Raw genomic sequence first — 23,494 nt, 5'->3', positions numbered from 1 at the left:
CTTAGAGTTAATTGGTGCTGAGGTGAAATGAAAGTTGAGAGGAACAAAAGTAAAGATTCATCAATAAAGAAATTAGTACATTATTTACTAAAAGGTGAGACTGCCGCAAGGACAGCAAAACACTTAAGATTTACTTCCATTTTACTGCAAATACAAGGGGCCGCATTAAATAAAAAGTGTAAAAAACAAAAAAAATGTCACAATGCAATTGTTGCACTCAAATTTACATTAATAAAAATCATCACTAAATAATAAGCGAGCTGAATGTTTTCCTGCTTTTTGGACTATAATTTTAGGAATTATAAGGTTAATCTTACCTGTACATATGACATTACTTTTCACCTTTCCTTTTGATATTTTTATGTTAAAAGACCACAGCTAAAAAGGGTTGCATGGTCTAGTATACATCCCTTAAATAAATACAAAAATAAAAACATGCAAAGTATACCCTAAGGAGCTGTAATGGGCTGCTAAACTCAGCCAAATGAAGCTCATCCTTACGAGATGATGGTTATATAAATGAACACATACATTAGCTGGTCTCATTTTTTTTAAACCACACACCTATGCCAAAGCTCCTGATACCATATCTCCCCTCTCAGCACCACCACCTGCTTCTCTCTTTCATAGAAAAAAAAATGATGTTAACAATTTTGTGTGTACATCGCTTAATTTTAATATTTAATATATCCACATATCAGTTTTATTTTCTACATTATGGAACGTCATGCCATCAACCCATTAGGAAACCCAAAAACTCTGTACATATGTGTATGAAGACACAAGGAATGCACAAGGCCAGCATAACTGCTCACAACACTCGATGAAAGGTGAACACAACACAGACCCAGCAGACTGGACAAAAGTTTGAATTCACAAGACTGAGATGGCATATCTATACCTTCTTTTGAATTTGAAGGATTCGTAAATGTCACTCAGAAAAAAAAAAAAGAGGGACAGGATTATACAACAGACAAAAACAACTCTGACAATGGGATACGACTTTGGAAGAACTTCTGAAAAGCAACAGAGTTTAAAATATCTCTCGAGAGAAAACTCACCCACGCTTAAAAATATTTACACTTGCTGAATCAGTCTGACATAAAATACAAACTGCCATCCACCTCCTAATGAACAAAAACAAACTTCTTTCTAGGTATGAATGCTAAACTTAAACATTTAATTTAAAATATTTAATGCATTCTAAAAGGAGCATTCAAATTAGTGTGTGCAATGCTGGTTAACAGATGTGCAGAAGCCACTCTGCTGTACCTCGTGCCTTGCATCCTTACAAAGAAGATGCAATGACATAACCAGCAAACATTATTTTTGAAATATTTTTTCATGTCACATTTGCATACAGTTCAATGAACAACCCTTGTCAGAATCCAGTGCTATAAGTTTTTGATCGTAAGGGTTACCAGACAGTATCTTCAGCACTATTATTTTACACTAACAACCGGCCTACTCCTTTATAGTTCACAGGGCGATGGAAACACAGCTGTGTTGTACATTGATGGCTTTCATTTTATACTGCTTTGCAAAAGCTTTAAGGAGAGGATTAACATGCTTTCACACTGCTGCAATATTAAATACAACATGCATGTAAATACTTCACCACTGGGTAGGTGTTTCTGCACATACACTACATGTTGTATTTGACACAACAGAGCATTAAACAAGTCATCTGTCTCAGCATAGAAAATACAGACAAATCTTCACCCATAGTGCAATAAAGCGTGTACTGAACACAATGAAACCGGTGTAGTGATTGTACTTCTTTTTCAAGTTTGACAGGAAACAGCAGTCCACTAAAACAATGACAGAGCAATCCAGTTTAGTTTACATTGCTACTTAAAATAGAGACCATACTAAAATATCAATTGTTTGACTCCCCTCCAGATGAATATTATAAACTCTGCTTTGAGATGCAACACTGAAGCAAGTAGTTTAGCTGAGCTGTGCTCTTGAACAAAATCACAGAACAAAAAGTGAAACACAGTGACAACTCGAGGGTGGGGGTGGCTCACAATATGAGTGCCACAAAGCAGAGTGCATGTAGACCACGGAAGGCAATGTCAGTGCTTTGCTGCAGAGTCTCGAGGGTAAAACTCGGCCAAAGTGGACTGGGGAATTCTCTTCAGCATCTCTTTGGGGAAGATTCGCAGCAGCTGCCAGCCAATGTCGAGAGTCTCAAACACGGTCCGATTTTCATACGGCCCTAAACACCAACAGTAATAAACATACAGTCAGTTTAATGCTTCACAGCACATCTTAATGCCTGTTCATGCAACTAACAAAGCAACTGCAGGTAAAGAAAACATTTCTCAGAGCAATTTTTAATCTATACACACCTGCATCACTTGGTCTCAACTCTGGGTTCTGCAATTAGAACACATCAGGACCCTAAAGGAATCATTACCTTCAAAACAGCAGCTCCCACATGTTCAGTTTATCACAGTGCAAGATGGGTAGGAGCAGAAACCATGGCACACAAAAATTGGTAAAACTCTCCCACAAAGGCATCTCAATACAGTGAGCTCCTGCTTCACAGACATCTTCTGGAAAAGTCTGTAGAACTCGCACCTTGATCATTACACAAAATGAGAGCCATTCCACCTCCAAAGAGAGAAGATGTAAAACATGTCCTGCCTACTTTACTGCAAAAAACACTGTACCTCACTGATGGAGTTTACTTTAACCAGGTAAGTGAACTGGTCATTAGATCCTTTTCAGCCACGACCCAGGATGAAGAATGGACACAGAAATACACACACATTGTAGGCTAAGCACACAAGTCATCCTGCATTTTATGGTACATATAATTATGGCTGCACACTTGTAAAGTAAGTCTATTTACATATATACAGTGCTGTTACATCTACAGCATATGACAGTATTTATTTACCTAAATAAATGGTGCTTCAACAAGCTATTAGTTTAAGGGTGTGCACACTTATGGAACCAGCTTATTGTACGTTTTTTATATTTTTCCCCCAACAGATTTGATTTTCAACTGAATTGTACAGGTTATAGGCCACATGAAAGGTGGGAAAGGTTTTGAAATGATTTATTGTGGTCTCATTTTTTATATCACAAAGACCTGGCATTTTAACAGGGGTGTGTACATTTTTTATATCCACTGTACAGTCATTTAAACCTGGGGGGTTGGCCGCATTCTACTTCAATTGCCAAAACATCTCACTTTGCAACAAACGGTTTTGCCAATCCCTTGAGAATGCATGCACCTGTACTTGTTCTAAAATAAGAAAAGAAAACTTCTTAAAATCCACATACTCCACAGAATGCTTGGCCAGAGCGTTTTGCAAATCCTATTTCTGGATGCTGTAATATGTTGGTAAATTCTCTTGTTTAAAGAATTCTTAGTCTTTCCAACATAGTACGCTTCACAGGTCTCACATGCATAGAGGTGTTTAGCAAACATTGCAGAACACAATCCTGTCTGATGGAGTAAAAAAAAAAAAAAAAACAGGCTTTTGAATGTTCTCTTGGAATCCCAGCTTATGCAGGATATTTCTCACCCAAGTGTGAGATTCCTGACCCTTTGAAAAAGGCTCTGCAAAGATAAGCAAGTCATATGAAAACTGCACACACTGTAGCCTGCAATGGGTTATGACAAGAGCTAGGAGCTAGACACTGGAATGAAAGGAGGTGCTGCCAGCACTGCTAGCAAGACTTCTTTAAATAATATGTAATTTGTGCATATCAAACTAATTTACATAAGATGCTTGTGTTACAAGTGTATTAGAATGGTAAATCACATGTATATCAAACTGCTCTGTACAGATGTTTGTGTTGAAAAGGTATTTATAAAGTGCTGTGTTTAAAATGTATCCACAATGTGCCCTACTGGGAGAGAACAGAAATGTACATGTGCTATTTTAACTGTATAAATGTATATATTTTAACAGTAGAAACTAGAATACAGGAGGTTAACCTCAGTCCAGCAGACTTTAGAAAAATATCAAATTAAATTGCTTTACAAGCTAAGCCATAAAGTTGTTTCAGTGCAGCTAGAGAGACTGTCTGTACTAGTAAGTTTTCTGTATTGTCTTTAGGGTGAACTAATTGCTACTTGGGAAGCATGAATGAATGTGTTTTCTAGCAACTGCAAAGATCTGAGCAAAAGCCCTTGTATGAGTATTTTTTACAGGTAAATGCTAAATACTACCAGCTTCAGCAATGGGGATTTTGCCTAGTAACTAGAAGTCAGATAAGAAGTGATGTCATTCTGCAAGTTATCCCAGCAGTAATATTTTAGACATTATTTTGAGAAGTCTCTTAGTGAGACAGGACCAGTCTGCATTCTGTCTTGGACTTGACAAAAAACAAGAACCATTCAACATATCTGCCTTGCTCTATTAGTAAGTTTTTAGGGTACAGTAATTATCTTAGATACAGTGAGGAATATAGTGAAGCTTAGTTTAGATGTTTTCACCCCCTCAACAAATTCTCGCTATTGATCATACACAACACTTTAAGAGGGAACTAAAACAATATTTCCTATCGCACTTGTTATGCCCATGCCTTGCTACAGACTAACCTTTTACCCCGCCCCCCCATTTTTCTCTACTACTCTGGTCACACCTTTCAAAATCATGTGAGGAAGGCCCCTCTCTTCATACAATTTGACAAAAATTGTTTTGTAAATTGTTCATGTTTATTTTGTATCTATACGTCTACTGACTTGTATGTTACTGACTAAGTGTTTAGGTTATTTTACTATGTTCTACGGTCTTATTTTTTAATACCTGTACGTCTATGTAATTTGAAACTTATGCTATTGTGTTACTATGTTCATTGGAGCTTTTCTCCCCGGGTCACCACTGAAAACAGACTTGTTGTCCAGTGGACATTACCCGGTAAACAAATGTAAATAAAATAAATATGTTCTTTATTTGTGTGAGCCTGTACTGCAATGTTATTTTAAATATTTCCTGTGATTTTGAACTCTGATATCACTGTAACTATATATTTTACTATTTTGTTCTTTTATTTATTATTAAATATATTTAAACCTTTCATTGTGGCTGACTTGTGTAGAGATATTTAAGTTTTGAGAGTACTTATTTACTTGGTGACATTGTGTGGGGCCATTCCTAATAGCCTTGCGTTTGGTCAAACCACCATTTGTATTGATAGTAACATTAGACAGTAAAATTGGACAGCCTTTGTTAATGGCCTTAAGGTAGCTGGTATGAGTGATTGGTGGCAGTGAAAATGAGAAGTTATGTACCTACCATAATGTTCCATGTTAGTTGTCTTCTCTCGCCTTCTTTCTTGCTTGATGGGTTCGGAGCCGATCCTCGGCTCCGACTCGGCACTTGCTAAGCTCGAGAGTCACTTTTACCAGCTCGAGGCAGCCCCATATCCCATGATGCAAGGCGGTAAGTACCCAGATCTCGTTTGTACCTATAGGGAAACACACCTAGCACAAAAAATTTCCACTGAGGAAAGAAAGCAATTAGCCTAAAGGAAGGGCTGTAATGGGAACCAGGTAACTAACTGGTGCCTAAAGAAGCAATCTTCCAGACAAAGGAGAAACAAGGTCTGTCCAGGCAAGGGGGTAGGAGGGAGGGTCGCAAGAAAGAAGGCGAGAGAAGACAACCAACATGGAACGTTATGGTAGGTACATAACTTCTCAATGTTAAGTTGTCAATCTCACCTTCATTCTTGCTTGATGGGACCGCATCCCTAGCACCTCTATACTGGGTGGCTCAATGGAACAGACTCTTGAGAACCGTAGAACCAAAACTGGCTCTATCCCTGGAGGCCAAATCCAATTTGTAATGAGAAACAAAGGTATGAGGAGTGGCCCAAGTGGCTGCTGCACAAATAGTGTCTAAAGGGAGTCTAGCCTGAAAGGCTGTGGAAGTGGCTAAACTTCTGGTGGAATGCGCTTTTGGTTTTGAGCACAGCTGTTTGCCCCTGAGCTGATAGATTTCGGAGATGGTGGAAGAAAGCCATCTAGATAAGGTCACTTTGGAAACAGGAAGGCCTTTCTTATTTTCAGCATAAGAAAGAAAGAGCTGATCGGATTTCCTGAATTGTTTTGTTCTGTCCAAATAATATCTGAGTTGGCGGTGAACATCAAGATAATGTAATTTTTGTTCCGATCTGTTGGAGTAATTAGGGAAAAATACAGGGAGATCAATAGATTGGTTCAAATTAGTTTTCGAAGCCACCTTAGGCAAAAAGGATGGATTAGTTCTCAAGGATACCCTGTCCTTGTGGAAGACCAAATAAGGGGGATGAACAGAAAGAGCATGAAGTTCTGACACTCTCCTGGCTGAGGTAATAGCGACAAGGAAGAGTGTTTTCCATGAAAGAAACTTCAGTGAACATGAAACAGCTGGCTCAAAGGGAGGAAGAATTAAGGATGTCAGCACTAGATTTAGGTCCCATTGAGGAGGAGGACTCCTGACAGGAGGTTTAAGGAGAAAAATCCCTTTTAGAAAGGCTCTACAAAGCCTGTGGGACAATGTTGTGATCTGCAAACCCGACATGAAAGTTCGAGATAGCAACCAACTGAACTTTAACCGTGGAAGATGAAGAGCCCGAGTGAAAGATTTCCGCTAAAAAATCCAAAACTGCATGAACAGGGGCAGTAAAGGGATCTATATTCTTTGATTTTGCCCAACAAAAGAAGCGTTTCCACTTGCTGGTATAAATCCTTCTAGTAGAGGATTTAAGAGAAGCCACTATGATATCCCTAACCGGGTCAGAGATCATAGGAAGCCTGGCTAAGGAAGGAAGTGGAGCAACCAAGCTGTGAGGTTGAGAGAAGGAATAGACCGATGCAGGTGACCCGATTGGTGGATCAGAAGGCCTGGCACTGGGTCCAGATGCCACGGCTGCACCAATAGGTGACGATGGAGGAACGGAAACCAAATTTGTCAAGGCCAATAGGGGGCAATGAGAATCATTTTGGCTCTCAAAACGTTGGCTTTCTGGAGTACTTGTGGAATCAATGGAAAAGGAGGAAAAGGCATAAAGAAGTCCCTGGGGCCAATCCTGGGTAAGAGCGTCTCTGGGGGGATGGCCTGGCAGTGGGAAGAGAGAGAAGAAGTCTGGGCATTTGCTGTTTTGGGAAGTAGCAAAAAGATCACAACATGGGCGGCCCCATTCTAGAAAAGTTTCCTCCACTATAGATTGTTTGAGAGACCACTCGTGAGGCATGAGAATAGCTCTGCTCAATCTGTCCGCTAAAAAGTTGGTTTTCCCAGGGATATGCGTTGCTACCAGAAACTGATGAGAGGAGATCGCCCATTGCCAAAGTCTGAGAGCTTCTCGACACAAGGGGTAGGACTTGGTTCCGCCCTGTTTGTTGATATACCATACTACAGACATGTTGTCCGTGTGAACTGCAATTGTTCCCAAGGGAAGAAAGTCGTTGAGGGCTTGCAACGTTAAAAGCACTGCTCTGATCTCTAGGACATTTATGTGCAGGTGGTATTCGAACGGTTGCTACGTCCCATGAACCATCCTGCCCTGATAATGACCCCCCCACCCGATCAGGGAGGCGTCCGTACTGACTGTGGCTATCGGGGCCGGGGATACAAAGGGTCTGCCCTGATGAATCTGGGGAGAAGAAATCCACCAAGATAGGTGGTTTTTGCAAGCTTGTGTCACCAGGATTTGGTGACGCATGGGAAGTTGTTGGTAAGACCACTGGGTGAACAACATCCACTGAAGAAGACGCATGTAGAAGCGGGCCAAGGGAAGAAGGGTAATGGCCGCTGCCATGAGGCCCAACACTTTCAGGACCAGTTTGGCTTGTACCTTTTTGCTGGCAAGGATGATCCGCACGTGACTTTGGATATCTGAAATTCTTTGGTCTGTGAGGGTTGCTGACATCCGAACAGTGTCTAAATTTGCACCTATGAAAGTAATAGACTGGCAGGGCAACAAGGAGGATTTTTCGTAGTTGATCGAAATTCCTAACTGAGTGTAGAGATTTAGGGTGTAATCCCTGGCTTGGAGAAGTTGATGCCTGGTGGTGGCTGAAAGGAGCCAGTCGTCGAGATACGGAAACACCTGGAATCCTTGACGTCTCAGGTGAGCCGTGACCACTGCCATACATTTGGTGAACACTCTGGGGGCTGTAGTGAGACCAAAGGGCAGGGCTCTGAATTGAAAATGACTGGACCCCAGCCGAAAGCGGAGAAACCTTCTGGAGCGTCTGTGAATTTTTATGTGATAGTATGCATCCTGAAGGTCTATTGAGCACATCCAGTTGTCTTTGCCCAGGAAGGGCAAAATTGATTGAAGTGTGACCATTCGAAATCTCGTCTTTTTCACAGACTTGTTGAGTCTGCTGAGATCCAATATTGGTCTCCAATCTCCCGTCTTTTTGGGGACCAAAAAGAACCTTGAGTAGATTCCAGGCTCTGAATGGTCTGTTGTAACTGGCTGAATGGCCCTTTTGTTTAGAAGCTTTGATACTTCTAACTTTGCGATTTCCCTTAGACCGGGTGGCACATCTGGAAGGGAATTTTTGTGATTGAAGGGACTTTCCTCGAAAGGAATTTTGTAACCCTCGGATATGATCGACTGTACCCATCTGTCTTGTGAGAGGGAAAGCCAGGCTTGTGGGTACAGCGATAATCTTCCTGTGACTGCCTCCAAGGATCGACAGTCGGGCAACACCTCAGGGATGCTGGAAGGGCTTGTCAGAGAGACTCTCTGCTTCCTGGTTTTGTGGACCCTCTGCCTCTAGGGCGGCATCTGTTATTATTACCCCCTCTGCCTCTAGGGGTAAACTGACCACGTGTATCCGGCGTGACTCCTTGGGATTTGCGGAACCACATCTTTCCACCCTTCTGTCCTTTGGGGTAAGGTCTAGAAGGGGTGGAAAAACGGACCCCTACGGCAGAAAGAGTCTTGCCGTCCTGCTCACACCTGGTCAATGTATCCTTCACTTGAGGAACAAACAAAGTTGACCCATCAAAGGGAGAGTTTGTGAAGGACGCCTTGAAGGGATCAGCAAAATTACAGAGCCGCATCCAGGATTGACGTCTCAGAGCCACTCCTGTGCCTGCAGCTCTACTCGCTCCATCTCTTGCATATGAAATCAGCCGCATGGAGGAGTTAGTTATGGAGTTAAGGATTCCTAGCTGAGAAGCAATCTTGTCTTGTGCCCCCGGAGCTGTAGGATCCTGTACTACTTCACCTAGTTCCTTAAGGATGTCCCTTTGGAGTCTGGTGAAGTGACACAAATAGTTCAGCAAACGCATGGCAAAGGCCGCTGAGGAAAACATCCGCTTACCATACCTGTCCATGGTCCTGGAATCCTTGTTAGGAGGATGGACGGGTACGGAAGGATCTGCAAGTTCCTTTTTAGTGGCGGCCGCCACCACCATGGCATCAACCGGGACACCTTTTGTAAGGAATTGCTGTTCGGAAGGGGCTGTAATAAATTTAGAAGGCCTCCTGGGAACTGGCTCTACGGAGTCAGGAGAAGCCCAAGCCTTTCGAGCGATTACCTGCATGAGGGGGTCAAAAGGTGGAGACATCCAGGAGGTGGAGGGTCGAGAACCAAACGCCTCTAGGTATACCGACTCATCATCGGAGGGATTTATGGTGGGCCAGTTTCCCCTCTGTTTCAGGAGTTCTAGGATGTCTGAAAAGGAGACATCCTCAGAGGGGGATCTTGGGGACCCCTCCGACTCATCTAAGTCGGTATCCGAAGTAATGGACTCAGGGGAGTCTAGGTGCTTCCTCTTACAAGTCCTCTTGCGTGGAGGATCTCCTGACGGATCAGGAGAATCCTCGGAAGAGGGGGTTCCTCCCAGTGGGGAAACCTGAGGCGGTGGATCTCTCGGTCCGGGAGCAAGAGAGTGGGAAGAGATATCAACAGGCACCGTAGAGGGAGGAGCTAAAGGAATAGACTGCTGACTGAGCCCAGGGGCCAGCACACTCCTCATCACCTCGAAGGCTCCCCTCCCAGGGAGATCCGAGAGAACCCATTCCGAAGAAACTGGGACTCCCGGGCCCACCGAAAGGGAAGGCTCCGAGGAAGATGTCGGAGCCGAGCTCACCAAGGCCGAAGCTCCAAGGGGAAGAGCGGGGTCGGACAAGGGTCCGATGCCACTCACCCCCTCGGAGCAGACCAGGGAAGCCCGGCCACCGAATCCCTCCAAGGAAGGTCTCGAGGAGGAGATAAGAGTAGATGCTGAAGGCGCAGAAGGGGGGGGGGTATCTGGCCCTCAGCCATAGCAGTAACTATTCTTGTATACTCCAGCTCCAAACTCTGGGGTAGAGTCGAAGGAGGAATTTGAAGAGGGTGTGGACTAATAGTCGTCTGTTGAGACGGACTATGAAGCATTTGGGCTAGTGCCTGTGATTTTAACAATCTGCTTACCACTCTCTCTAAATCATGGTCTGACAACCTGGAAGACCTAGATGATCGGCTCCGATGGCTCCGCTCCGAAAGAAAAGGTGAGGCTGGAGCCGACAGTATCGGTTCCAAAGAGGGAGACCTGGACCTCTTCCTCGAAGGAACCATCAGAGCCGAAGACCCCACGGATCCAGATGGAGCCGATAACTTTTCGACTCCGAGTGTAGGTCCAGATGTATCGGCTCCAGCCGGAGCTGATACAGGCAAGGAAACAATGGTGTCGGAGCCGGTCGGCGCCGACACCGAAGCCTGAGCCACATGGGGGTCGGAGCCAGTCGGAGCCGACACCAAAGTGACAGTAACAGTATCGGCACCGATAGCCATCTGTGCCGAGGATTTAGCCAAGTTAGGATCGGCTCCAGCCGGAGCCGATCTCGACTCCGGAGTCAGAGCCAAGGCCGGAGGCTTAGAAACTGAAGCCTGGACCTTGGTAGTCCTAGAAGGCTTGCCCGGAGCCGATTTTGCCAGGGAGCCCTCCGGTTTAAGGAGACCCCTTAAAATAAGTTTATTTCTCCTTTCCTGCAGGACTCTCTGGCTAAAAGAATGACAAATTGCACAGGAGAGTCCTGCAGGTGGAGAGGTCCCAGGCAGTATAAACAAGAAGTGTGACCGTTTGTCAGAGACATCTTCTGACAGCATGAGTCACACTTCTTGAAGCCTGAGACCCTCTGTTCTTTAGACATAGTGCTTTCAAAACAACAGTACACACACAGTCCCGAATCAGACAAGTAAAGTTAAGTATGAGAAGTAAACTCTCACACACACACACCCTAACAGGGGGGGGGGGGTGGGAGGGAATAAAGGCCTGACTAAAAAGGTAAAAAAGGAAAAATAAAGTTAGTCAGAAAAGGCCTCACAATGTATCTAAGAAAGATAGAATTCTAAGGAAAAGAGAAAATTTTCTGATTGGGGGCTAAAGTTTAGTAATAATAAACACTTACCAGGAGCTGGTAAAAGGAGGACCTCATCAGCGAAGCGGCAAACGAGATCTGGGTACTTACCGCCTTGCATCATGGGATATGGGGCTGCCTCGAGCTGGTAAAAGTGACTCTCGAGCTTAGCAAGTGCCGAGTCGGAGCCGAGGATCGGCTCCGAACCCATCAAGCAAGAATGAAGGCGAGATTGACAACTTAACATCCTTTAATTATGTACTTACCATAACGATAGATGTATGTGATCCATCTCGCCTACATTCATAATGGATTGGCTCCGACTCAGCCGATACACTAGCACGAAGTCTCTCACTGGCTGGGCCAACCCCCTTATCCCAGGATGCACCACACCCAAACCCCCAGATCTTGTTAGCCGCACAACTCACTCACGAGCCACTCCAACTATACAACAGTGTTTCCTCCAGATCCAACAGGTAGGGGGAAGGAGGGCGGGTACATAAGAATGTAGGCGAGATGGATCACATACATCTATCGTTATGGTAAGTACATAACTAAAAGATGTAATGCGATCCTATCTCGCCTACATTCATAACTGATGGGACAGCGTCCCTAGCACCTAGATCCTGGGAGGCTCACTGGAAAACACTCCTGAGCACTGTGGAACCAAAGGACGACCGACCTCTAGAGGCCACGTCCAGTTTGTAATGAGAAATAAAAGTATGTGGAGAAACCCAAATGGCTGCTGCACATATCTCATCCACCGACAGTCTGGCGTGGAAGGCCACTGAAGTTGTCATAGCCCTAGTAGAATGCGTTCTAACTGGAAATGGAAGGTCCCTTCCTGTTGATGCATAAATAAATGAAACACAATCCCTAATCCACCTATCAATAATGTTCTTAGTTACTGCTTTGCCAATCCTGTTATCTGCAAAGGCCACAAACAGCGGGTCTGATTTCTTCTGCTGCTGTGTCCTATCCAAGTAAAACCTCAGTTGTCTATGCACATCCAACTGATGAAGTCTGTATTCTGCCTTGTTGGAAAATTTTGGAAAGAAAACTGGTAGCTCTATGGATTGCTGCAGACAAAGAGTAGAAGAAACCTTCGGAAGAAAAGACGGGTTTAGTCTTAGAGATACTCTATCCTTGTGAAAGATCAGATAAGGGGGCTTAACAGAGAGGGCTTGAAGCTCTGAAACTCTTCTGGCTGAAGTAATAGCTACCAAGAAGGCAGTCTTCCAAGATAAGAACTTTTGCTCACAAGTGGCCGCCGGCTCGAAGGGATGAGATGTCAAGGCTCCTAAAACTACATTCAAATCCCATGGCAAAACAGGTTGCGACACTGGGGGCGGCGAAGCAACCAAGCTCCCTTAAGAAAGGCCTTACACAACTTATGACTCATGAGTGAAGGCTCAAAGACAACATGGTAATTAGAAATCGCTGCCAATTGGACTTTAAGCATGGAGACAGCGGAACCCTGTCTAAAAAGAGTTGCCAAAAAATCTAATACTGCGGACACCGGGGCTGTCAGAGGGTCAAGGTTATGCCACTGGGCCCAAATGGCAAACATTTTCCATTTATTAGAATACATCTCCTTAGTGGAAGCTCTGTGAGAAGAAGACAGAATCCGGACCACCTCAGGCGAGAGGATATGCTGTCTAAGGTCGGAAGCGGAGCAGCCAAGCCGTTAGCTTGAGAGTTCGCAGTGATGGGTGGGCCTGACCTGACTGAAGAGTCAGGAGGTCTGAAACTGGGTCCAGAATCCAAGGATCCTTCACTGCATACTTCTAAAGGAAAGGAAACCAAACTTGGTGGGGCCAGTGTGGTGCGATCAAAATCATGTTGCTTCCCAAGCAGATCGCCTTCTGAATCACCTTTAGCAGTAGTGGGACCGGAGGGAAGGTGTAGAGCAAACCGGGGGGCCAATTGTGGACTAGAGCGTCCCTGGGCGACTCCCCCTGGGGGGGAATCAGGGAGAAGAAATTGCTGCACTTCGCGTTCCAGAGGCTGGCGAAAAGGTCGCAACAGGGAAACCCCCACTTGGAGAACAAGCTAGAGACCTGCTCCAACAAAATCGCCAAATTCGCCACATGGGGCATCCTACCGTAGTCACCACTGTCTCTCACTTGCTGAACTGGGCTGGCTTGAACTCCCTCACCTCCTTCAGTGGTATCAACTCTCACTCGCCCACAAACTAGTAAACCATCCACTAAATGTCCCATCCTTCCAGAATCTACTCCAACCCTATCGCACCACCAGACCACTAAGATCCAGCAACAAAAATCACTTGCAGATCACTAAAGCCAATAACTCTGCTGGTGAAGCACTATTCTCTTGCGCCATAGCCAAATTATAGAACTCACTCCCACCCACAATTACCTCCGTACCATCATGCACCAACTTCAAAACTTTATTAAAAGCTCACCTAAAAACATGCTGGCTATGCCCTTGCAACTCCCACTCTAATATCATCCACCCCATCCACTACTACCTTTCTTTCACCTCCACTAACTACCTTGATGATAGCAAGCTCAGATGCTCATAAGCCTAGCACTTATTATACAGCAGGAACTTCTCATTGTTACATTTGTTAATGCCTGTTATGTACTTCACAGATAAAGATTCTAGTTGTCTACTGATGTACTATGTTCTTCATCTGTAAATATGTTGTAAGTAATTTCTATGTTAAATTGTTAATCGCTATGTAATCCAATGTAACTACTGTCTATTTTACTGTGGAGCTTTTCTCCCCGGGCCTCTGCTGAAAATGGACCCACGTCCAGTCGGACACTCCCGGTCAACAAATTTAAATAAACAAAAAAATAAATAAATAAAGATCCGAGCCGCTACTTGGTTGTTCAGGGACCACTCATGAGGCATCAGAATAACTCTGCTGAGCCTGTCTGCTATCACATTGGGCTTACCCGGAATGTGCGTTGCCACTAGAAATCTCTGGGAAGTGATCGCCCAGTTCCAAACTCTCATGGCTTCTCTGCAAAGAAGATAAGACCTGGTTCCTCCCTGCTTTTTCAGGTAGCATACTACCGCCATATTGTCTGAGAAGATTGTGATGGTACCCTTGGGAAGAGAGCTGTGAAGTGCCTGCAACGCTAGAAGCACTGCCCTCATTTCCAGGACATTGATATGTAAGTGGGTTTCGTGATCTTGCCACGTGCCTTGAACCGTCCTGTCCAGATAATGCCCCCCCCACCCTATCTGGGAGGCGTCCGTGGTCACTGTGGCAATGGGGGAGGGGGGCCCCTGGTTCAGGTTGGGGGAGAGGAGCCACCAACGAAGATCTCGCCAGCACGTTTCCGTAATGAGAATAAGGTAGGACAAGGGCAGATCTTGGTACGACCACTGGGTCGACAGGAGCCATTGGAGAATTTGCATGTGCAATCTTGCCAGAGGGACCAGAAGAATGGCGGCCGCCATCGACCCCAAAGGCTGAAGGACCATCCTGGCAGGGGCTTTGCTTCGGGGTAGTAAGGCTAGTACTTGGTCCTGTAGTATCTTTATCCTCTCTGATGGAAGGAATGCTCGCATCTCAACAGAGTCTAGCTCTGCGCCTATAAAGGCAACACACTGTGATGGCAGCAATACAGACTTTTCCTAGTTGAATGTAATTCCTAATAGATGTCCCAATCACGGCTTGAATAAGAAGATGCCTGGTGGGGGCGGTGAGGAGCCAGTCGTCTAGATATGGAAACACCTGGAATCCCAGACGTCTCAGGTGAGCCGTCACCACTGCCAGACATTTGGTAAACACCCTGGGGGCTGTGGTGAGATCAAACGGCAGGGCTCAGACTTAAAGGCCTCCGCGAAATGACACAGGCGGAGCCAGGCTTGTCTCCGTAGAGCAATGCCTGTACCCGCCGCTCTACTCGCCCCTTCGGCCGCATAAGAAATGAGCCTCATGAATGAGTTCGAAATGGATGACATTGTAGCCAGCTGAGAGCCAACCGTCTGGGCCAGCTCCTCAGGCAGGTTACCCAAGAGGGTATCGGATAGCTCCTTAATCAGATCCCTCTGAAATCTGGTAAAGTGCGTAAGGTAGTTCAAGGACCTCAATGTAAAGGCCGCTGAACTGAGGGTGCGCTTTCCATACCGATCCATGCTCCTAGACTCCTTATTAGGAGGATGGACGGACGTCGAAGCCTCTGCTACATCTTGCTGGGTAGCAGATGCCACCACCAAAGCATCTACAGCCACACCTTTAGTTAGAAATTTTTTTTCAGGGGGCGCCGAGAGGAACTTATTCGGACGAGCAGGCACCGGTTCCACAGAGTCTGGGTGTTCCCACGCCCTTCGACAGATCAAATCCAAGAGCTCATTGAAGGGCGGAGACACCCAGGAGGCGGAGGGCTGAGCCCCGAAGGCCTTCAGGAACACAGACTCATCAGCAGAGGGAGGTTTGGACTGCCAGCCGCCTCGTTTTAGGGCTTCCAGGATGTCTGCAAAGGAGACATCATCCGAGGACGACTTAGGGGACCCCTCTGCATCATCGAGATCAGTGTCTGATGTAAGAGACTCATCAGGGGAGTCAACGTGCTTCCTCTTGCATGATCTCTTCCTGGGGGGTTCTTCTGAAGAGGCTTCAGAAGGACCTCCAGGAGGGGGAGAAACCCCAGCGGGGGTAACCTGAGGCCCGGGGGCTCCGCTGTCCAAGGACAGGGGGACTGCCAAAGACCCAGTTTCCGTATGCAGGGAAGGAGCTGGGGAAACCGTGGAGGTAGCCAAGGAAGATTTGGCTAACGCACTCCTCATAGCCCTGAAGGCGGGACCACCAGAATCCTGGGAGGGTCCCACCTCCATGGCCATGACAGTGGATGGCACTCCCGCCGCCGATGCACCAAGAGGGAGACTTGGGACCAAAAGCATCAATCCCGAAGCCTCCCCCCCAGGGCTAAAGGAAGAAGTCCGTGTACTGAACTCCGACCCCAGAGCCAGAGTTGGAGCAAGGGTCGGGCCCGACCCTAAAACCTCCACCGGTTCCACCAGCACTGGCTCCAATGGTGCCGAAGCTGTTGGAGGAGGAACCACAATAGGGGAGTGGACCATTGGCTCCGAAGCCGAATGGGCTGGAGCCGAAACTAGCTTTTGGAACACTGGAGACTGGAAGAGTCTAAGGAGCACCCTGTCGATGTCCGAATCAGACATCTTGGATGATCTAGAGGATACCGATCGGGCCCGAACCGATTTCTCCATCGGCTCCGAAGGACTCGGGGACCGGCTCCGAAGGGACTCTACCACTATCGGATCTGAGGGAGATCTCAAGGTAATTTCCCTCGGTACCGATAAGGACTTCGGCTCTGAGGGGGGAAGAGTCTGAGCCGGTAACCCTTATCGGCTCCAATATCAGTGGAGCCGATGAAGGTGACCCGCCTCTCGATGCTCCAGTCCTCGGCTCCAAAACCAGAGGGGTCGAGGCTGGAGGCATCGAGGCAGACTGTTCCACCCTCGGCTCCGAAGTCCGTGGAGCCGATGGAGAAGTCTGCTTAGATTTTTTTGCAGTCGGTTCCGACTGACTGGTCGGAGCCGACGCTTTCTTCTTTTTAGAAGGAGAAGGAGAAGGAGAGGAAGATAAAGCCTCCTCGAAGGATGGCTTGATTAACCCTTTCAGGATTAATTTGTTCTTCCTCTCCTGGAGGACTCTTGATGAAAAGGCGTGACACGCTACACGATTCTTGTAGGTGCTTGGCGCCTAAGCAATAGACGCACGAGGAGTGGTCGTCCGTTATGGACAATTTAAAACCACACCTCGTGCATTTCTTAAACCCGGAGGGTTTGTGTTCTTTAGACATAGTCAAAAAGAAGTCAAACACAGTTGTCTACAGTCAAAAAGAAGGGTTTGTTACAGCAAATAAAATATCCCTTCTTATAATATTATTATCTTAAATTTTAAATTAAAAATTTTTTTTTTTTTTTTGGAATGCCAGTACAGTAAAACGAAAAAATTTCACAGAAGAAAGAGAGATAGAGAGGGTCAAGACCCTCTAACTTAAACGGGTACTTGACCCACAAACAAAAAAAACAAGGTAGTAGAAACAACAGGGGAAGGCCCCTCTAACTTAAACGGGAAACCTTCCCTGACAGGAAAAAACACGAATTCCTCTACAAAAACTACCAATACACAGTCGTATAACAACAATAGCTGTTAAAACAGCTTTTGGATTTAAATCAAGCAAATTTCTGACAGGAAAAAGCCTAAATAAATAGTACTTAGCCCAGCCAAGTTGAGACCACGTCTAAGCTTTGTAAGCGGCAAACGAGATCTGGGGGATTAGTGGTGGTGCATCCTGGGATAAAGATAGCTCAGCCAATAAGAGGCCTCGCTCTATAGCATAAGCGTGCCGAGTCGGAGCCGAGGGATCGGCTCCGAACCCATCAGTATGGAATGTAGGCGAGATAGGATCACATAACATCCTCAGTTGTCTATGCACATTCAACTGATGAAGTCTGTATTCTGCCTTGTTGGAAAATTTTGGAAAGAAAACTGGTAGCTCTATGGATTGCTGCAGACAAAGAGTAGAAGAAACCTTCGGAAGAAAAGACGGGTTTAGTCTTAGAGATAACTCTATCCTTATGAAAGATCAGATAAGGGGGCTTAACAGAGAGGGCTTGAAGCTCTGAAACTCTTCTGGCTGAAGTAATAGCTACCAAGAAGGCAGTCTTCCAAGATAAGAACTTTTGCTCACAAGTGGCCGCCGGCTCGAACGGATGAGATGTCAAGGCTCCTAAAACTACATTCAAATCCCATGGCAAAACAGGTTGCGACACTGGGGGCAGCGAAGCAACCAAGCTCCCTTAAGAAAGGCCTTACACAACTTATGACTCATGAGTGAAGGCTCAAAGACAACATGGTAATTAGAAATCGCTGCCAGTTGGACTTTAAGCATGGAGACAGCGGAACCCTGTCTAAAAAGAGTTGCCAAAAAAATCTAATACTGCGGACACCGGGGCTGTCAGAGGGTCAAGGTTATGCCGCTGGGCCCAAATGGCAAACATTTTCCATTTATTAGAATATATCTCCTTAGTGGAAGCTCTGTGAGAAGAAGACAGAATCCGGACCACCTCAGGCGAGAAGATATGCTGTCTAAGGTCAGAAGCGGAGCAGCCAAGCTGTTAACTTGAGAGTTCGCAGTGATGGGTGGGCCTGACCTGACTGAAGAGTCAGGAGGTCTGGAACTGGGTCCAGAATCCAAGGATCCTTCACTGCATACTTCTAAAGGAAAGGAAACCAAACTTGGTGGGGCCAGTGTGGTGCGATCAAAATCATGTTGCTTCCCAAGCAGATCGCCTTCTGAATCACCTTTAGCAGTAGTGGGACCGGAGGGAAGGTGTAGAGCAAACCGGGGGGCCAATTGTGGACTAGAGCGTCCCTGGGCGACTCCCCCTGGGGGGGAAATCAGGGAGAAGAAATTGCTGCACTTCGCATTCCAGAGGCTGGCGAAAAGGTCGCAACAGGGAAACCCCCACTTGAAGAACAAGCTAGAGACCTGCTCCAACAAAATTGCCAAATTCGCCACAGGGGCATCCTACCGTAGTCACCACTGTCTCTCACTTGCTGAACTGGGCTGGCTTGAACTCCCTCACCTCCTTCAGTGGTATCAACTCTCACTCGCCCACAAACTAGTAAACCATCCACTAAATGTCCCATCCCTCCAGAATCTACTCCAACCCTATCGCACCACCAGACCACTAAGATCCAGCAACAAAAATCACTTGCAGATCACTAAAGCCAATAACTCTGCTGGTGAAGTACTATTCTCTTGCACCATAGCCAAATTATGGAACTCACTCCCACCCACAATTACCTCCGTACCACAAAAGCTCACCTAAAAACATGCTGGCTATGCCCTTGCAACTCCCACTCTAATATCATCCACCCCATCCAACTACTACCTTTCTTTCACCTCCACTAACTACCTTGATGATAGCAAGCTCAGATGCTCATAAGCCTAGTACTTATTATACAGCAGGAACTTCTCATTGTTACATTTGTTAATGCCTGTTATGTTCATAGGTTCATAGGTTCATACTAGGCTATCTGCCCGAGGGCATTTACAAGCCTAGCCCATAGTTTTGTGGCTTACGCCACCCCTTTAGTATGGGGAACTATACCCATTATTTTGCTGTGCCTCTGCTGAGCAGTGACACTGAGGTAATCCCTGGGGTATATCTGCGATCTCCCATCCATTGGTCAAGATTTCTCTTGAACAAGGCCAGCGAGGTGCTCTGCCTCACATATACCGGGATTTTATTCCACAGCATAGGGAGTCTTTGGGTGATGAATCTATCCCTCCAGCACGTCCTATTAATAGCCGTGTCGAGGTTTAAGTCTCCCGCCCTTGTGGCTCTGGCGGATCTAGATTTTTGAGGTGAAGCATATTCATCAAATCTGGGTTTGACATGGCCTTGTATGTTAGGCAAAGGTCACCTCTGAGCAAGCGATAAGCGACTGAATAGAGCTGGAGTTCTTTCAGTCGGGCAGCATAGGACAGATGTTTGAGACCCTTTATCCTTTTGGTGAGGAACTTTTGTGGCCTCTCCAGCTGCTGCAAGTGTCGGGTCAGATACATTCGAATGGGGCATTGTACTCAATCATTGGTCTGATGAGTGATGAGTATAGGGAGACTATGACCTCCCTTGATCTAGATGAGAATCCCTTCATGATAAGGTGGGCAATGTAGAAGGTCTTCCTAACTACTTTAGCTACATGGGTGTCGAATGACAGACTACTATCAACCTGGGTCCCCAGGTCCCTGATAACTTGTTCTGTGCTCAGTGGATTGCCACCTATTTGGTAGCTAGGGGTAACCTTGTTTTTCCCGAAGGGTATGACTATGCATTTTTTGGCATTTAACTTTAGGCCATGGCTCTGGCACCAGTTATCCGTTTCTGTGAGACCCTTCTGAAGGATATCTGTGTAGGATATATGTACTTCACAGATAAAGATTCTAGTTGTCTACTGATGTACTATGTTCTTCATCTGTAAATATGTTGTAAGTAATTTCTATGTTAAATTGTTAATCGCTATGTAATCCAATGTAACTACTGTCTATTTTACTGTGGAGCTTTTCTCCCCGGGCCTCTGCTGAAAATGGACCCACATCCAGTCGGACACTCCCGGTCAACAAATTTAAATAAATAAAAAAATAAATAAATAAAGATCCGAGCCGCTACTCGGTTGTTCAGGGACCACTCGTGAGGCATCAGAATAACTCTGCTGAGCCTGTCTGCTATCACATTGGACTTACCCGGAATGTGCGTTGCCACTAGAAATCTCTGGGAAGCGATCGCCCAGTTCCAAACTCTCATGGCTTCTCTGCAAAGAAGATAAGACCTGGTTCCTCCCTGCTTTTTCAGGTAGCATACTACCGCCATATTGTCTGAGAAGATTGTGATGGTACCCTTGGGAAGAGAGCTGTGAAGTGCCTGCAACGCTAGAAGCACTGCCCTCATTTCCAGGACATTGATATGTAAGTGGGTTTCGTGATCTTGCCATGTGCCTTGAACCGTCCTGTCCAGATAATGCCCCTCCACCCTATCTGGGAGGCGTCCGTGGTCACTGTGGCAATGGGGGAGGGGGGCCCCTGGTTCAGGTTGGGGGAGAGGAGCCACCAACGAAGATCTCGCCAGAACGTTTCCGTAATGAGAATAGGGTAGGACAAGGGCAGATCTTGGTACGACCACTGGGTCGACAGGAGCCATTGGAGAATTCGCATGTGCAATCTTGCCAGAGGGACCAGAAGAATGGTGGCCGCCATCGACCCCAAAGGCTGAAGGACCATCCTGGCAGGGGCTTTGCTTCGGGGTAGTAAGGCTAGTACTTGGTCCTGTAGAATCTTTATCCTCTCTGATGGAAGGAATGCTCGCATCTCGACAGAGTCTAGCTCTGCGCCTATAAAGGCAACACACTGTGATGGCAGCAATACAGACTTTTCCTAGTTGAATGTAATTCCTAATAGATGTCCCAATTCAATGGTAGCACTCACGGCTTGAATAAGAAGATGCCTGGTGGGGGCGGTGAGGAGCCAGTCGTCTAGATACGGAAACACCTGGAATCCCAGACGTCTCAGGTGAGCCGTCACCACTGCCAGACATTTGGTAAACACCCTGGGGGCTGTGGTGAGATCAAACGGCAGGGCTCAGAACTGGAAGTGACTGACTCCTAGGCGGAAGCGGAAATGTATCCTGGACGCCCTGTTTATCTTGATGTGATAATAGGCGTCCTTGAGATCAATGGAGCACATCCATACTCCTTTTTCCAGCAATGGAAAAATGGATTGCAACGTGACCATCCAGAACTTGGACTTCTTTACGAAGCGGTTTAGGTTGCTGAGGTCCAGAATGGGTCTCAAGTCCCCTGTTCTTTTCGGCACCAAAAATAACTTTGAGTAGGTTCCTAATCGATCTGCGGTGACTGGCTGGATGACTCCCTTTCCGAGCAGCTTTGCGACCTCTATGGCTGCTTGATGCCTTTGACTGGGGGGCATGTCCGGGATTTTCCTTGAGGGTGGAGGGGGACAGATAAAGGGAATGGTGTAACCTCTGGCGATGATACGAAGCACCCACTAATCCTGAGTGATGGAACCCCAGGCCCTTGGATGCATAGAGAATCGACCCCCGACTGGCTCCGGAGACGCACAGTCGGGCAGTCCCTCAGGGACGCTGGACGGAGGAACCACGAAAGGATTAGCGGTCTCCTGAGTTGCGGGGGGAGACGTCTTCCAGAATAATTCCCCCCCCGCCTCTGGGGGGGGTCACTCTGATGGGCAGGGAAAGACTTTTGGGACTTTCTGAACCACATCTTTCCTCCCCTCTGAGCCTTGGGATAAGGTCTCGAGGGAAGCGAAAAACGGGCCCCAACGGCAGAAAAAGTCTTACCCTCCTGGTCACATCTAGTGAGTGTGTCTTTCACCTTGGGTCCAAAAAGAGAGGACCCATCGAATGGAGCTTCGGTGAAGGAAGACTTGAACGCCTCCGCAAAGTGACACAAGCACATCCAGGCTTGCCTCCTAAGGGCTATGCCCGAACTCGCTGCCCTACCCGCCCCTTCGGCTGCATACGATATGAGCCTCATGGACGAGTTAACAATGGACGAAAGGGTATACAGCTGGGCGCTGACAGACTGCGTCAATGCCTCAGGCACATTACCTGACAGGGTATCTCCCCAACTCCTTTATGAGATCCCTTTGGAGCCTCATAAAATGACAAATAATTCAGTGACCGCAGGGTAAAGGTCGCTGACATCAGGGTACGCTTCCCGTACCTATCCATGCTCCTGGACTCCTTGTTAGGAGGATGGATAGAAGTAGATGCCTCTGCCACATCTTGTTGGGTGGCAGACGTCACCACCATAGCATCAACCGGAACTCCCTTGGTTAGAAACTCCTTGCCAGGGTGTGCAGATAAAAACTTGTTGGGGCGAGAAGGAACTGGATCCACAGAGTCAGGGTGTTCCCACACCCTTCGACAAATAAGGTCCAGTAACTCATCAAAGGGTGGAGACACCCAGGAGGCGGAGGGTTGGGCTCAGAAGGCCTTGAGGAAGACCGAATCCTCAGTGGAAGGAGTTTTTGATGGCCAGTCGCCCCTCTGTCTCAGGATCTCCAGGATATCGGAGAACGAGACATCGTCAGAGGACGACTTGGGGGACCCCTCCGCATCATCGAGGTCGGTGTCCGAGGTGACAGACTCATCTGGGGAGTCTATGTGTTTCCTCTTGCACAATTCTTTCCTGGGGGGTTCCTCAGGCACAAACTCTGAAGGCTCCTCGGGGAAAAAGGGGACCACACAAGGAGGAATCCTCAGGCCTAGGAGCAGCGCTGTCCAAAGACAGGGGGGCACCAGAAGCTCTAGCCGCCGTGTCTAGGGAAGGAGTCACAGATTAGGGTGAACTCACTAGAGACTTGGCCAGCGCGCTCCTCATAGCCTTGAAGGCGGGCCCACCAGAATCTGAGGAGGGGCCCATCCCCGAGACCATGACCAGTGTCGGGGTTCCCCTAGCCGAGGCGCCAAGAGGGAGACTCGGGGCCGATACCAGAAGCCCCGACGAATCCCCCTCGGGCCCGGCTGAGGGCACCCGAGAACCGAAACCTCTGGAAGGCACAGAAAGGGTTGGAGCTGAAGACGGTACCGACAGACTAGTAGTGGGTCTCGGGACCGACTCAAGGATTTC

The 23,494-nt window shown here is 46.8% G+C and overlaps 1 protein-coding gene across 1 annotated transcript in view; it reads right to left on the bottom strand.

The window, feature by feature from the left end:
* Positions 1-651: 651 nt before the first annotated feature.
* Positions 652-23,494, bottom strand: part of LOC122811222 (V-type proton ATPase subunit B, brain isoform) — a 1,846,974-nt gene continuing 1,824,131 nt past the window's right edge. The window contains exon 17 of the mRNA XM_044082914.1: positions 652-2,221. Within this exon, the coding sequence (XP_043938849.1) occupies positions 2,079-2,221 (143 nt within the window). The 3' untranslated portion in view covers positions 652-2,078. The remainder of the gene's footprint in view (positions 2,222-23,494) is intronic.

The sequence above is a fragment of the Protopterus annectens genome, chromosome 9.part0 (assembly GCF_019279795.1).
Source record: "Protopterus annectens isolate FY-2018-M chromosome 9.part0, PAN1.0, whole genome shotgun sequence".
In the NCBI taxonomy this organism is placed as follows: Eukaryota; Metazoa; Chordata; order Ceratodontiformes; family Protopteridae; genus Protopterus; species Protopterus annectens.
Note: the sequence above shows the minus strand (reverse complement) of the source record. Positions and strands in the feature narration are given on the sequence as shown.